Source organism: Helobdella robusta, assembly GCF_000326865.2.
Source record: "Helobdella robusta unplaced genomic scaffold HELROscaffold_6, whole genome shotgun sequence".
In the NCBI taxonomy this organism is placed as follows: Eukaryota; Metazoa; Annelida; class Clitellata; order Rhynchobdellida; family Glossiphoniidae; genus Helobdella; species Helobdella robusta.
Window position 1 is genome coordinate 279,507 of NW_008705330.1, and position 16,314 is coordinate 295,820.

The 16,314-nt window shown below is 34.1% G+C and overlaps 3 protein-coding genes across 3 annotated transcripts; all 3 read right to left on the bottom strand.

The window, feature by feature from the left end:
* Positions 1-253: 253 nt before the first annotated feature.
* Positions 254-953, bottom strand: HELRODRAFT_163958 (hypothetical protein; the record flags this gene model as incomplete). The annotated part of the gene is made up of 2 exons (XM_009029040.1): positions 254-363; positions 671-953. 2 exons carry the CDS (start codon positions 951-953, stop codon positions 254-256), a joined length of 393 nt encoding a protein of 130 aa, XP_009027288.1.
* A 617-nt stretch (positions 954-1,570) lies between these two features.
* HELRODRAFT_163959 (hypothetical protein) lies at positions 1,571-4,543 on the bottom strand (the record flags this gene model as incomplete). The annotated part of the gene is made up of 2 exons (XM_009029041.1): positions 1,571-2,935; positions 3,110-4,543. The coding sequence occupies 2 exons, from the start codon at positions 4,541-4,543 to the stop codon at positions 1,571-1,573; spliced, it is 2,799 nt and encodes a 932-aa protein (XP_009027289.1).
* A 7,111-nt stretch (positions 4,544-11,654) lies between these two features.
* Positions 11,655-12,732, bottom strand: HELRODRAFT_163960 (hypothetical protein; the record flags this gene model as incomplete). Its single annotated transcript, XM_009029042.1, has 2 exons — positions 11,655-12,031; positions 12,087-12,732. The coding sequence occupies 2 exons, from the start codon at positions 12,730-12,732 to the stop codon at positions 11,655-11,657; spliced, it is 1,023 nt and encodes a 340-aa protein (XP_009027290.1).
* Positions 12,733-16,314: the final 3,582 nt, after the last annotated feature.

Sequence of the window (16,314 nt, forward strand, 5' to 3'; positions counted from 1 at the left end):
TTCGTAAGAATCGTAAGAATTTCAAAAATAAACTTCAGCCAGCACAGAACAATATTCTGACTCGACCACATATATTGCGGAAGTGTGCGCTTCTGAGTGTATGTAGGAAGTGTAGTTGTGGTCAGAGGTTACAAGACACACAAAGTTAAATTTGTATCACGAAACAATTTTTTAATTACCTTCGTTGAAACTCCACGCTAATAATGATTCTAATCAAAGGATTTGCGTTGATTCAAACGGATGTGGAATGTTTTCAGATGCTTTTATTTCTGACATGAATGAAAATATAATCAACTTTAATGCCATCATCTGGGAGATGTCTTTTGATGTGTTGTTGCTGTGTGATGTAACCAGTGATCTGACCTTTAATGTGATCAGTGATGTGACCAGTGATGTGATCAGTGATGTGATCAGTGATGTGATCAGTGATGTGATCAGTGATGTGACCAGTGATGTGACCAGTGATGTAATCAGTGATGTGACCAGTGATGTGATCAGTGATGTGACCAGTGATGTGATCAGTGGTGTGATCAGTGATGTGACCAGTGATGTGATCAGTGATGTGACCAGTTATGTGACCAGTGATGTGACCAGTGATGGGGTCAGTGATGTGATCAGTGATGTGACCAGTGATGTGATCAGTGATGTGACCAGTGATGTAACGTTCAACTTGTGGCGTCCGATGTTGTAATCACATTTTTCTTCATTATATTTGTAGATTTTCGCCGGGCGACATTCGAATTCCGCACCACGCGGTCCCGAACCGCGTCCGCATACGAATATCCACCCGAGCCTTCGCTTCGGCGGAGTCTTTCCTGGCCGGGATCCGCCACTCTACAATAGACCCTCTCAGGGTCTGAAAACACGGGCCGGGCGGAAGTTTGTTCGCGCCCTGCTTGTTGACTAGAGACGCCGACCTCGTCAACTATCAACAAGTCTTCTTCAACATCCATTATTTTAGGTAGAATAATTAAGCCGAGCCAAACTTCAAGTGTACACTTCTTTTATTCAATAAAAGAAATAAAATAACAAACAAAATAATACAAATCAAACCTCTGTCCTTATTAAAACAAAACGATAAGTCCAAAATTAATCTATTAATAATACAACTGAAAAGCAAGAGACCAAAACCTAAAATTAAGATAACAAACGACCAGCCTCCTCTATATCTCAACTCGCGGCCTTTTATATGTTTTTACCGCCCTATCTACATAACGCTTTCTATATCATAGAAAATTCTATACTCCTATCTATACTCTTTTCCTATACTCAGAAAAGCGATACAGCACAGCAGCGTCGCATATATAGCATATCAAATAACAAAATATACATGCATAGAATGTTTAGTAAAATATATAGATATATATAGGCGGCACGCCTCAAAGACGCAATCATTATCATCACAATCGCCACAATTTCACAAAATATACAGGCGGCATATTTCAATCGCGCAATCATTATCATCACAATACAGGCGGCATATTTCAATCGCGCAATCATCATCATCATCACAGTCGTCACAACTTCACAAAGCTCCCCACCCTCTAAAACGTCGTCCCGACGTTTGCTCTTATAGATCTTCACCAGACTCAGGAACTTCCACCATCCATCTTTCTAGCTCCGGTCCCCACCTCGTCGGTTTCCTCCTTTTTCTTTTTGTTGTGGCCGTCGTGCTCGTTTGAGTTTCCGTCAGTTGCTGATCGTTTTCTGTCGGTCGTTCGTCCAGACCAGCAAACAGGTCCATCGATGGCTGGTTACCTACGGCAAACAAATCTGGTCGCTGATCAAAGAGTTCGTCAGCAAGCTTCACAAGTTCTGGAACGATGTCCGGCTGCCCTGGTAAAAATTCTGACGTATCTTCGCCTGTCCAGGTTTGGACAAGCGACTCGGTCGACACGTCGCTACTTCGTGATGGTGCTTCTGTTGGCTCCCCTATGGAATCGTCTTCTGCGATGTCTTCAGGCTCAACCTGTTCCGCAATCACCTTCTGATGCGCCGGAGTATGTCGCCTCAGCTGTTGTTTTACCGGTCGTGCATCCTGAGTATCAATCTTATGAAAAACTCCTTTTGCAGCACCTATTTCCCCACTCGCACAGCTAAATCTGTCTGAGAAACTTTTAAGTATTTGAATCAACTCTTCTCTTGCTTTCTTAGAAATATCTTTTACTAATCCATCAACCATACCTGTAACTTCTGTTAGATTCTCATATGCTAGACGATCAACTGATTCCTTTGCTTCCACAGCCGATGATAAATCTGGCAATCGCGTTCCCCGGTTTATCACCCCCAGCTGATCGTTGACATTCAAGATCCTAACACACTGTCTTTCATATTTTATAGGTAGTAACGTTCTAGCTACATATACACCCGATTCTATTTGTCTGTTTTCCGAACACATAAATCCGGTCGATTCCAACTTGGACGGCTGGCGAACAATCATCTTTGCTGGCACGTCTAATTCAGTCTGCGCATGGATGCGCACTTCTGTGTGAGCTTCAATACGACAAAGCTTCCTGCATGAAAAATGTTTAATAACTAATTTCATCGTTCTATTTTTGTTACCCACGGCAATTTTTCCTTCGCCAAACTTCCACGAGATATGATTGTTCCTGAGCCAATCTAAACCTAAAACAATTTCTGAAACATGATCAGACACCAACACTAACGCTGATTTGGAATAATCATCAACTTTAATTTGCAACTTCATTTCTCCTTTGACTGGAATTTCTGTGTTGTTGACAGCTTTCAATCTCTTTTTCGTCGGTCTGATCTTTGTGACATCAACCATAGACGTTGGAACAATGGATACACTACTGCCACTATCAAGTAAACCTAATCTTCTTTTGCCATTAATTGTGATTGGCAGATACAAGACACGATCGTTACTTTCAATTGACTTGTTCACGTAATCTACTGTGCTGCTTGTCATTCCTTTCTGCGGGCACTCCCTCACAAAATGACCTGTCTTTCCACATTTGTAACAACCTTTGAAATTCAATTGACTATAAGTTTGAGATTTGCAGGTTTCATTCTTCTCAGGACATTTGACTGCAAGATGACCTGGCTTCTTACAATTAAAACAAATTTTCTCTCGCTCAACTCGGGATACCGTTGGCTGCACTCTTTTATTTCTGAGTTCTTCGAATGACTTTTGAAGGAACGCAATCTGTCGTACCATTGACTCCATGTTTTCTGCCCCTGCTTGAAAATCTTTAACCTGCGGGTCAAACCTGTGAGATGAATCCACCACCCTCTTTGAAACTTCAAGACGCTGTGCGAATCTAAGAGCATCGTCAATGTTCTTTGGTTCTTTTTCCCTAACCTTTAATTCTAATTCAGCATTATCGAGGGCTGTCAAGAAAAAGTCCCTAGCTAGATGTGTAGCTAATCTTGACTGCTCTCCTGGATAGGCTAATGACATGAGTCTTTTAGTAACCATCGACAACTCTCGTAACGACTCACCAGGTTTTCGACGAAGAATCTGTAATTCGTACCTGTATGACTCTTCATGACCTCTTGTTCCAAAACGATCTTCTAGCTTAGATACCAGCTCTTGGTAACCTAAACCTGTTAAATCCCAGAGAACCTGTGAAGCTTCACCTGTTAACGAACATGACAAATACGCTTCCATGTCTACGAGATTCCAATTATTGTACCTGGCACATATCTCAAACTTTTTTAAGAAAGTTTTGAGACAGCCGGTGCCATCAAATCTGTCAGGTCGAAGCAATTCGCGACGACAAAAGTCGTTGTCACGCTCGGCACCTATACGCGGTTGATGAACCTGAGACTTCATACCAGTTGAATGAAGCGTTTCCCGACTGTCACTCGTCGACTTGTGTTCAACTGTGTCTCTCTCTCGCTCGGTCGCTCTGCACCTGTTGCGGTTATCTAAAATTTTATTTCGCCGTGATCTACTGGACGCCAATCGCAGCTCATTCAGTCCGAACTCCTGCAACTTTGGATCACCCTGGCACCTGAAACCTAAAATATCCTGTTTGGGGATAAACCTGTAACCTAAATTGTTCGCTGAAAAATCAATGCGCGGCTTTTCTTCGTACCTGTCAACAATTTCAAAACGATTGTTGTTTAAAACAATTTCATTTTGTTGGCTGGCGGGCGTTGAAAGTCTGCTAGAGGTTGATTTTCGATCCTCCTTCGGTTCCTGTGACCTAACATCTAAAAAAGTTTCATGTTGTCGAACATGGCACCTGTCACCTAAAAAATTCGGAGAATCACCTTGGCTCCTGCTGCACCTAAAACCTGTTATGTTTAAAAAAGAGGCCCCACGTTGGGCGCCAATTGTAGATTTTCGCCGGGCGACATTCGAATTCCGCACCACGCGGTCCCGAACCGCGTCCGCATACGAATATCCACCCGAGCCTTCGCTTCGGCGGAGTCTTTCCTGGCCGGGATCCGCCACTCTACAATAGACCCTCTCAGGGTCTGAAAACACGGGCCGAGCGGAAGTTTGTTCGCGCCCTGCTTGTTGACTAGAGACGCCGACCTCGTCAACTATCAACAAGTCTTCTTCAACATCCATTATTTTAGGTAGAATAATTAAGCCGAGCCAAACTTCAAGTGTACACTTCTTTTATTCAATAAAAGAAATAAAATAACAAACAAAATAATACAAATCAAACCTCTGTCCTTATTAAAACAAAACGATAAGTCCAAAATTAATCTATTAATAATACAACTGACAAGCAAGAGACCAAAACCTAAAATTAAGATAACAAACGACCAGCCTCCTCTATATCTCAACTCGCGGCCTTTTATATGTTTTTACCGCCCTATCTACATAACGCTTTCTATATCATAGAAAATTCTATACTCCTATCTATACTCTTTTCCTATACTCAGAAAAGCGATACAGCACAGCAGCGTCGCATATATGGCATATCAAATAACAAAATATACATGCATAGAATGTTTAGTAAAATATATAGATATATATAGGCAGCACGCCTCAAAGACGCAATCATTATCATCACAATCGTCACAACTTCACATATTTTTTTTATGAAATAAGTTAATTTTGAAAAATTTTTTTCAGAATAATAAAGCTTTGCTAGAACATGTAACAAATGGAAAATACAAGAATTTTCAAATTTTTTTTAAACAAATAAAACGTTTAATTTCTTGTATGAAATTTATCATTTCTTCAGCCATTTGCAATCAATTTCGTGTATGTAATAACCAGACGATAAAATAAATTCGCGCTTAAAGTTAGGTGTACGTGTATGATCGTAAAACTGTAATTTGTTTGTATGGTGAAGCTGGAAAGGTAAATAAATTACAAAATATAAAATTGTATGATAGTGTAATGCAATGAATGTTTCAATAGGAACCGGTTGTGAATATTGGCCAAAATATGTGGCGAACCAGTGAATGTTTGATGAGATGGTAGGATGGAATCAACATTGCGAGATCAGGTTTAAGTAGTGAGTGATACTTGATGTGCAGCTAACGATTGTGATCGTGTTAATCAGATATGATGATAACAATGATTTATAACAATTTATAACAATGAAGATTACGTTGATGATGATGATGGTAATAATGATGATGATGATGATGATGACGGCGATGATGAAGATGAAGAAGATGTCAATGATGATGATGGTGGTAATTATGGTGATGGCAATGATGATGATGATGATAATGGTGGTGGTGATGACGATGGTGATGATGATGAGGCTGACAATGATGATGTTGAGGATGTAAAACAAGAAAATGTCACAAAAGGGAGGTAGAAGAGACCAAGAGGAGCCAGCAATTACCTAATGTGTTATCTTGATGTTTTTTAATTTTCCAGGTAAACACTTAACAACAAATTCGGATAGATATCTAGAGGAAATTTCATAAATAACAAAACGATTAGAAAGCTTGAACATTACTTCATCATCTCAAAACGTCAATGTACGTTTTTGAATTTTCACTGTTGAAAAATAAAATTCTTCGGAATATTCTTGCACGTGAGAAAGTTGAAATAATTATTTTAATTTATCATTTTTTATTTTATATGGCAAAATAATATTATGTTCTCTTTACATACATGCTATCAATCGAGAGTTTATTTAAATTTGCAAAAATTAATACAATATTTAAACTTACAAAAGTTAATACACAAATTGTTATAAACATCTGTTTGCAAACTTTTCAGCGCAACTTTTATTTGTGAGACTTTCAAAAATATTTTCAATGAAAGTTCTTAAGATGCTTGAGTTTAAAAAGCATTGAAAATTAAAAAGCATCCAGCAATTGAGAATCATGCAACAACACAACACGCAAGCACAAGCACACACACAAACACTAACAGACAAACACACATACAAACAAACACTAACTCACACACACACACATACACTCTCTCCGATAACAGGGCTAGTTGATTACTTCAATTTCATGTTTGCCAACTTTTGTTTTTTGTTGTCTGAATGAACTTCATCCTTATCACGTTCTTCCATCTTCTCAACTCAACCCAAACCACAAATCTTGATTCTCGACAAGTCCGTTATTAGATGCATAAATTCAAATCACGAGCAAAACTAAAACTTTCATTGTGACTTATGTTTGAAATGCTTATAAAATCTTTGAAAAGTTGCTATTGCTGCTCGGTGGCTGTTGATAAATATTTTCACAGCTCGTTGGATTGGAAACATTGGTTGCAACATTATAACAGATAAAAAATTGGCAGGACATGATTTTGAATTTGAAAGTTGCTAGCAGGAAAAAATTTTAGCAAGACATGATTTAAGTTTGAAAGTTGCTTGATTGCACAAAAAACTTTTAAAAATTTTGTTTGGTGAAGTTGAAACATCACAAATCCACAATTTTCCATGGATGTTGAACAACGGAGAAACAATCATTCAAACGTTCCAGCAATTTAACGATGCTCGTTTTTCAATGCCAACATTTTCAACTGAAAAGAAATAAATAGCAGTAGTGAAAATTAAAAAGGTTTTTTTTATCAAAAAATTGTTTAATAAAAAAATTATTAAAAATTTAAATATGCCTGACATTCAGTTTTGGGCTAACTTCTAAAATGGCTTGTTATAATTAATAATCATCGTTAAATTGCAATTTTCGAGAACTAAATATAGACATATTTTAATGCATTCTAACAAATCTCTATTTAGTAATATGGCGCTATATAATATAACACGCCATCCATAAAAATGCCTAATTTAAATTTACTTTTTTATTAATCATACCAACGTGGTACATTCCATCTTGCGGAAAGAATATCATATCAGAATTAATCACCTCATATCAGCTTTACCTCCATCCAGAACCATAACAACCCTCCAAGCAATAATTCAACCTCTGTTCGTTAGAGCATACTAAACTACACCATGCTATAAAAACACATTACAACAAAACATCACGCCTCAACTAGTATTAACACATAACAACACACAGCAACATTTATCAACTTACAACACACAACAGCTTACAACAACACAACAGAATACAACACCAAATAACAACACAGAACGTTTAACACCAAATGGCAGATAAAATTTAAATTGTTTTGAAGTGCGCTTGCTTTTGGGATGGATCTTGACAACTTCAAGAAGTCGAGTTAAGAGTTTCAGTTTTTGGAGTGAGCGTCACCAACTCAAATGACAAGCGCAACAATCTTTTAAATAAAATTTAAATTAAATAATTTCAAAATTTCGGTGAAGCTGTTTTTCAAAAAGTATTATTTTTATGTTCAGCAATGCAAACAACTTTAACAAAACATTCATTCCGGTTTATTACCAGAAGATACATTTACATAAAAATACATTGACACAAAAAGATGCATTGATACAAAAATATGTTGATGCAAGAAAATGCTTTGATACGAAAAATACATTTGTAAAAAGATGTATTGATAGAAGAAGATACATTTATACAAGAAGATACATTTATAAAAAAAGATACATTTATACAAAAAGATACATTTATACAAGAAGATACATTTATACAAGAAGATACATTTATACAAAAAGATACATTTATACAAGGAGATATATTTATACAAAAAGATATATTTATACAAAAAGATACATTTATAGAAGAAGATACATTTATACAACAAGATACATTTATACAAAAAGATACATTTATACAAGGAGACATATTTATACAAGAAGATACATTTTTACAAGAAGATACATTTTTACAAGAAGATACATTTTTACAAGAAGATACATTTATACAAGAAGATACATTTATACAAGGAGATACATTTATACAAGGAGCTATATTTATACAAGAAGATACATTTATACAAGGAGATATATTATACAAGGAGATACATTTATACAAGAAGATACATTTATACAAAAAGAAACATTTATACAAGAAGATACATTTATACAAGAAGATACATTTATACAAAAAAAAACATTAATACAAGGAGATATATTTATACAAAAAGATATATTTATACAAAAAGATACATTTATACAAGAAGATACATTTATACAAGAAGATACATTTATACAAGGAGATACATTTATACAAGAAGATACATTTATACAAAAAGAAACATTTATACAAGAAGATACATTTATACAAGATACATTTATACAAGAAGATACATTTATACAAAGAGATACATTGTTGTGTTGTGAAGCAATGGCAACTCAGTAAATAAATAAGCTGCCACGTCTTCATCAGAAAAGTCGTTCGCCACTGAACTTTTTTTTATCTAAAAAGATCCCGAGAAGAAAAAGCACTTTGAATTAACTTTTAAATTATAACGTACATACGTTCTCTTTAAATGAACAATTTTGTTCTCAAACTTCAACGGTCAAAAAATATTTGAATTAGTCACGAACTTCCAATATCACTGTTCTTGCTTCAAGAATTTAAATATGCATAAACCGCATTGTGTTGATGTCACGTGAACGGCAACGAAATGACGTCATCAAAATATAAACTACGTCGTCGTTCTAAAATTTGGTTTGCGCACGTTAAACAAATTTTTTAAAAGCGATTTTTTTTATTTTAGAAAGATGTGAACTGTTTTAACCTGGTTCTCATAAATGTAAGTAATGCTAACTAGTCATATTTTTTTATTGAGCACATCATTCAAGCTGTTTTCATTTGAGTGATTGAATGGACAGCAAACAGCATGTTCGGCGGTAAACATGCAGGTCACGATGAAAACTGGCGCAATATTTTGTTGAAATACAATTTTATTTCTCGGTGCTTCCGATCAAATAACTGTTTGACAATTTTTGTGTTGAAATATAAATATAATAATTTAAACTTTTATTATCAGGACTTTTTAAAAATAATTACAAAGTTTTAAAAACAAAAATTTGTATTAGGCAAAATTTACCAGTTTCGTATAATTAGGTACAATCCTCTGTTAAAAACTGACAAAAATAATGAACACACACTGGCCACTGAACAGACACAAATGTAGAAGCACTTCTAGGGCGTGGTGTTCTCTGACTGAAATAACATCATTGGATACTGCACCGCTGAATGATGAACACGTGGACAACTCAACACCCACCCACACTCACACAAATAAAATCCACACAGACATAAACTTTAACGAAAGCATGCATACAAAATTCTCAAAATAACTTTCCAACTTTCTATTGTTTCTAATTTATAATTGCAAGTGGCTGACTGGCGGCTTACCATAAATAATATTTGCTGGATTTCTGGCGCACGCTACATCAGTTTAATCTTTAATGTCACTGAACATCTCGTACTCACCGACGAACTTGGAATGTTTATTTGATCCCACCTTCGATCGCTGGCAGCAAATCATCAGACCGCACCCATCAGGATGTAGTTGTTTCAAAGTAGCTCCCATTCCTTTATAACTGGCATCATAAGTGTCTTTGGCTTTATCGTAAATGGCTATTTGAACATAAATATTCTTTTATCAAGCCGAAAGAATCTTCACAATCTTGGGACCAATAAAACTTAACATTTTTTTTCAAGAGCTTATGCAGTGGTTCAAATTTTTGAGCGCTATTTTCGATATATTTAAGGTAGAAGTTAATAGATCCTAACACACTTCTAACTCCTGTTTTATCTGTTGGTCTCTTAAGATTCTTGATGGCGATTAAATTTTCTCGAGCTGGTGCTACTTTATTTTCTTGAATAAAATGTCCAAGATATTTAATGGTTTTAGCAGCGAACTTACATTTTTCTAATTTTAATTTAAAACCTTCTTCTGTGATAATTTATAGAGTCTCTTCAATATGAATAATGTGTTCTTCCCAAGAACGTGAAAATATAAGTATGTCATCAATATAGTTAATGCAAAAATTGTCCAGATTATTTCTTCTTATGATATTGGATAGAATACGTTGAAAAATTGCTGGAGAATTTTTAAGACCAAAGGGTAAAACCTTAAACATGAATTTTCCATACTTAGTTATAAATGAAGTCTTTTCTCTATCTTCCTTTTTTAATAATATACACCAAAATGCAGAATTTATATCAAGTACAGTGAAATATTTGCAATTTGGTACTTTATCTATGACATCATTAATAGTAGGGAATGGATAGCATTCAGGAACTACTAATTTATTTAATCGTCTAAAATCAATGCAAAGTCTTGTCCAACGACCATCATCTTTTTTAAAAGCAAGAGTTACTGGCGAGGCATAAGGGGATTCCGATTCTTCAATTAAATCAGCTTCTAATAACTTCTTGGCTTGAGTCTTGGTTTCCTCTTCATCAACTATAGAACATTTATATGGTCTTAATGTTACATATTCATCTCTGGTTAATTTTATTTCTGCTTCTTTCGACTTCACTTTTCCTACATCATATTTATCTTTTGCAAACATATGTTTGTACTTGTTTATTAAATTTAAAATATCTTTTCTTCTATTTTCATCTTCAATGTGGTCTAAATTTTCACACATTGTCTTATTCATATTTTCATTAAAATTGACTTCTGAAATTTTAATTAAATTATTTTTTTTCTGCCTTTTGTAGATTAAATTGGTTGTCAGTCAGTTCATCTGATTTAACCATGTTGTGATTGTTATTCATCTTATCTCTTTCTTCTATTTTGATGATCTTGTTTTTATTAATTCTTTGTAGAATGTTAAAATTTTCATCTTGAATTAGTTTGAACTTTTTTATTGCATCTAGACCCAGTAATAGGTCATAGGAAAAATTATTATTTTTGACTACGTATGTATTTAAATTATCCGTTAAATTACCAACCTTAACAACTATATTTGCCCGGGCCGAACTAAAATTGAGCCCACTGATGGTTTTGAAAGTACTTTTATTATTCATTAAGCCTAGTTTTTAAATATCTATGATTTTCTTATTTATTAGACTTATATTTGATCCACTATCATAAACCGCTTTAACTTTTAATTTATTATCGATTATTACGTTTACTCTTATCAGTGCATTCAATTTGCCCGGGCTTTCTAGTTTAAAGATTTCTTGTCAATTTCAATTTTCATCATATGTGCTTCGTCATCTGTTTGGTAGTTAGTATCATGAATATTAATTTCTCTTTTTGATGAATAAAGAGTCTTATTTCTACATTCATTTGTTGGATGGTATCGATTTTTCCAGCCCAATTCTTCACACATAAAACATGGTTTATTTGCTGTGGTATTAATATTCTTCTCTGACCTGATAAAATTTTGTCTAACAAAATTTTATTTATTTAGAGTGTTATTTTCATGTCTTTGATTTTGTTTATTTAGAGTATTATGTGTCTTTGCTTCTACTTTGTACTTTGGTACCGAAATTTCTTTGTCTACATTTTTATATCTCTGTTTGTGTTGATAAAGTTGCTTTGTCTTGATGTCCGTATTGTATGATATTTCATTACTTAAAAATTTATTGTCATATTTTGGCTTGATGTTAGAAACACATTCATCAATTTTTGTTAGTTCTTTGAACAGTTTCTCAATGGTCGTTATTTCTACTCTACCAAGCTGGTTTTGTATTTCTACAGGAAGGCCCATAACGATCATGTTTATTCTCGACATTTCAATTTCTAAACATAGGTTTTCCTTCGCTAAGGCATAGTCTATTAAAGAACCACCTAAATATTTGTAATTATATGCGGTTCTTTTTTTTCCAACCTCTATCTGCAAAAATGGCCAGAAAGGACTTTCTCCATTCTGACCAATTAGTTAAGCCGATCTTTTTTAAATTTGATTCGTACCAATCTTCCGGTGACCCAGATAAAAAGAAGCGTAATGCTTCTATGAAATTAGTAGGATTTAGTATTTTATGCCTTCTACATTCATTTTCAAATTTCTCTATCCATTCAGTAGGGTTTTGCTTTTTGTTGAATTTTTCCAGAATAAATTTTTTTTCAACGTCTTGCAGCTTATAGTTATCATTCAGACTTAGCTTAGCTTCTAATTCCTTAATTCGTTCATTTAAAAAATTGTCATCTGGTTCATCTCTATGTTTATTATCAATAATTTTTTCTTCTAACATATTATCTAAAAAACATAGACTTTCGTCTTCGTCGTAATATTCTTTTCTCAATTCATCATCGAGTTTGATGCAAATTTTGCGATAACCGTTGATAGGTTTGATAGAATTAATTGTATTTATTATTGCTCGCTTCGTAGATTGAGCTTCGTGCAAACTTAAATCTTTCATCTCTTCAGGTAGGACATACCATGTTTCTTTATTTTCCGATATGCCCGCTAATTCAAATTCGTCATTATTTCTTTTAATAATATGAAAATACAACTTACTGGTTATTGAAGCCATCTTCTTTTTGAAATTTAATTTATAAGTTTGCTTTCGAATAACCTGATTTATTAATCTAAAATAGAAAATCAAAATGAGTGAATAAAGAACATAAATAAAATCAATTGAAACAATATGAATTATTACAGAAATTATAAATGAATAACCAACCTAAAATAGAAAAATTAAATTCCAGGATCGTTTACAAAGCCAACAATAATAAAATATTACCACGTGCTATTTCCATTTATATATAAGATGATACCAAAGTAATGAAACCTAATTAACAAGAACAGAATAGAAATATATAGATAATTATATGAAATATAATTTACAAATACTTTCACATTAGAACTTAAGATGTGAATGCACAAAACAATGGTAAAAAATTGAGCAGGGTAATTAGTGTTAAAGTGAGTGACAACTGAGAGGAAAAGAAGGAAGCCGACAGCACCAGCCATCCAAAGAGGCCACCATTCGAATTATCGACACATGATTTCATCGAGCAACAATGAAAAGACAACAATTGCATTTTTTCCTGGCGGCTCATGTAAAATGAAACTTATCTGAGTCGTTTAAAAAGCTTCAAAAATGACAACAAATATATTAAAAATAAAAATTATTATTTTCTGTTTTAACAGTTTTGCTAAAACTATCAAAAATAAAAATTATGAAATAGACAATAGAATTTTAAATGAGTGAAGATATTAATGGAGATATGAATATTAGATTAGTAAGATGTGAGAGAGGCAGCGCTGAATGATGGGCCTGAAGTGTCGTCATTATGAACTGTTTCCATTCCAGTCATGCTCGCCGGATGAGGTTATTTTCAAAGATGTATGTTTGTTGCCGGCCTGCAGTTGATATTAATTACGTATATGTGTGGTGTGTGTGTGGTGTGTGTGTGGTGTGTGTGTGGTGTGTGTGTGGTGTGTGTGTGGTGTGTGTGTGGTGTGTGTGTGGTGTGTGTATGTGTGTATTTTAATTAGCTTTAGCATTGGAATTCTTATTCTTCTGATTCATGCAACTTTCAACGTTAACTCATTTTACTATATATGCACTCTTAACTAACATATACACAGTTATTATCCAATAATACATATCTTATAATGAAAAACATGACCACACAATCACATGACTACACGACCACATGATCACATGACTACACCCTTCTTATTGAATGTCCCATGCGAATTAGAATACCTGTGACACGACTCATTCTTTATCAGGCAATTTATAAACGATCTCTGGAAACAATCAATAAACAGCCTATATAACCTAAATAAACTTTTTAAACAATTCAACATTCCACATATCAATCGATGCATAAAGTAATAAAGTTTCTTCCATTTAAACAATCCCCTCCTCCTGATAGCATAGCGGAGTAAGAACATTAGAATTGAATGAAATGCCTCATTAGACGAAAGTTATGCCAACGTCTCACTCGAGACACGAACCATTCATCATCTCATTGTTCATGTTCATTTTGTTCATCTTTTTGTTCATCTTTTTGTTCATCTTTTTGTTCATGTTTTAAGTTCACGTTATTGTTATTCGTATAATATGGTCTAAATGCTTTATGCCTAATTAAGGATTGATGACTTTTTTATTTTCTGTCAAAATGACATTGATTTATTTTGTTATTAACTTAGTCGGTTTCAGTATGATTTTTATTTTGAGAGTGCTTTTGAGAACATTTTTTTAATTAGCGCCATATAAATAAGTTCTTACTACTAATAATAATAATAATAACTGATTGCTTATAATCCAGAACAAATTAATGTGGATCAACAACCAATTTGAATTAAAATTCCACTATAGATTAAATTTCACCCGAGAAATGGAAATATGTTTAATATAAAACATATTGGCAGAAAGAAGATGCGAGAAATGACTGGGAGATGGTTGGATGGCAGGCAGGTTCTACCCCACCATCTACCGTACGGCCACCAACGTACGCACACTCAACAAGCAAACACGGAAATTCAATTATCTATGCAAAACGTTTTAAATTCTTAAATTTCAAACGAAACCAATAGTTTCTGTTATGTTTCATGTTCTATGCAATAACGGTGATGATGATGAAAATAATAGTTATTATTATTATTTATTATTATTATTATTATTTATTTATTATTATTATTGTTTATGTCGACGTTGTTTGACGTTGTGAATTATCTTGTCATTCGCTGAACACGGCATGTTTTAGCGGGAAAGTTCCAATTTAATTGAGTAGAGAATTTGGTGGGTGACTTGTCACGCTTGTTAATTTAAAAAAAAATCATCAAGAAACTGTTCTGCCTGTCCAACATACGCAGCATATCACGTATTCCATATCACATACGTTACATAACTTCAAATAAGTGGCACAACTCACGCATCACACGACAATGATGCAGATCACTCCAAACCTACCTACAAATATTGACGGAAATGAAAATAAAAAGTGGCTTATCACCAAACTTGAACAATTCAACAAACAGCAAGGCGTAACTCACCTAGGGACTTAATAATCAGTTACTCTGTAGTCGAGTGAGCGTGAACATTAATTATTTTTATACGAAACGCTGACAAATTTTCTACCATTTAAACATTTGTTTGCAATTTTTTATTTTTTAAAAATTATTGAAATTATTGATTTAATTCTAAGATTACAAGATTTACTAACAAAAAATTTGAAAGCCTCACAATGATTTTAAAAAATGTTAACATTTTCTGCAACAGAAATCATAAAAATATTCATCTGATAAATTAATATTGTCTCTGTTATCTTTTAATATTTTGGCTCTTTTCTTACGACATTCAAAATAAACAATCATTTGCCGAAATAAACTGCTTCTCTTTCAGAACCTACCATTAAAAAATTCTAATCTGCCAAAATTTGTTGACACTTTTAGACGCGTCTGTATTTTGATAATGCTATTACGTTACTTCCAACAACATTTTGCCAAATTTTGAGTCATGATAACCACATTGGTGCAATAAATTTTTTCAATCAGACATAAACGAATTAGATTTGAAGCGATGTTTTTTATAGTTCCGCAGCCAAAATAAAAATGAATGTTGTGTCTCGTGTGTTTGTGCTAGGCCTCATCAATCATTTCGATGTATTTTATTGGACCGTTATCAGATTTTTATTCAATAAATTTTGCTAACAAACATTTCATACAAATTTGGTCTAGAAATAAATTCAGCAAAACGTCATTTTGTGTTCGTCAATGTTAAATTGAAGTTATAGCATTGAATGGATTGTGGAGATTGAATATGTGAGTGTCCGCAATGCAAATAACACTTGCGCGATTCATGAATCATCGATACTGTCAAGTTATTTGTTCATTCAATCAATCATTGCGATCTGTCATCCACCCACCCATCGATACATCCATCCAGCAAGACAAGCACCCGAGGCCAGCGGTCCAAAGAAGACCTATTTTGGAATTCTTGCATCCGGTATGCGGACAACGTGCCCTGATCAGCGAAACTGGGCCTGGGCAGCCACGCCCATTGTAACACATCTCCTCAATGCCATGACATTTGACACTCCATCTTCCTATTTAATGTGAGCAATAGTTTGAAGATATTTTATGTGGAATTGATCGAGCT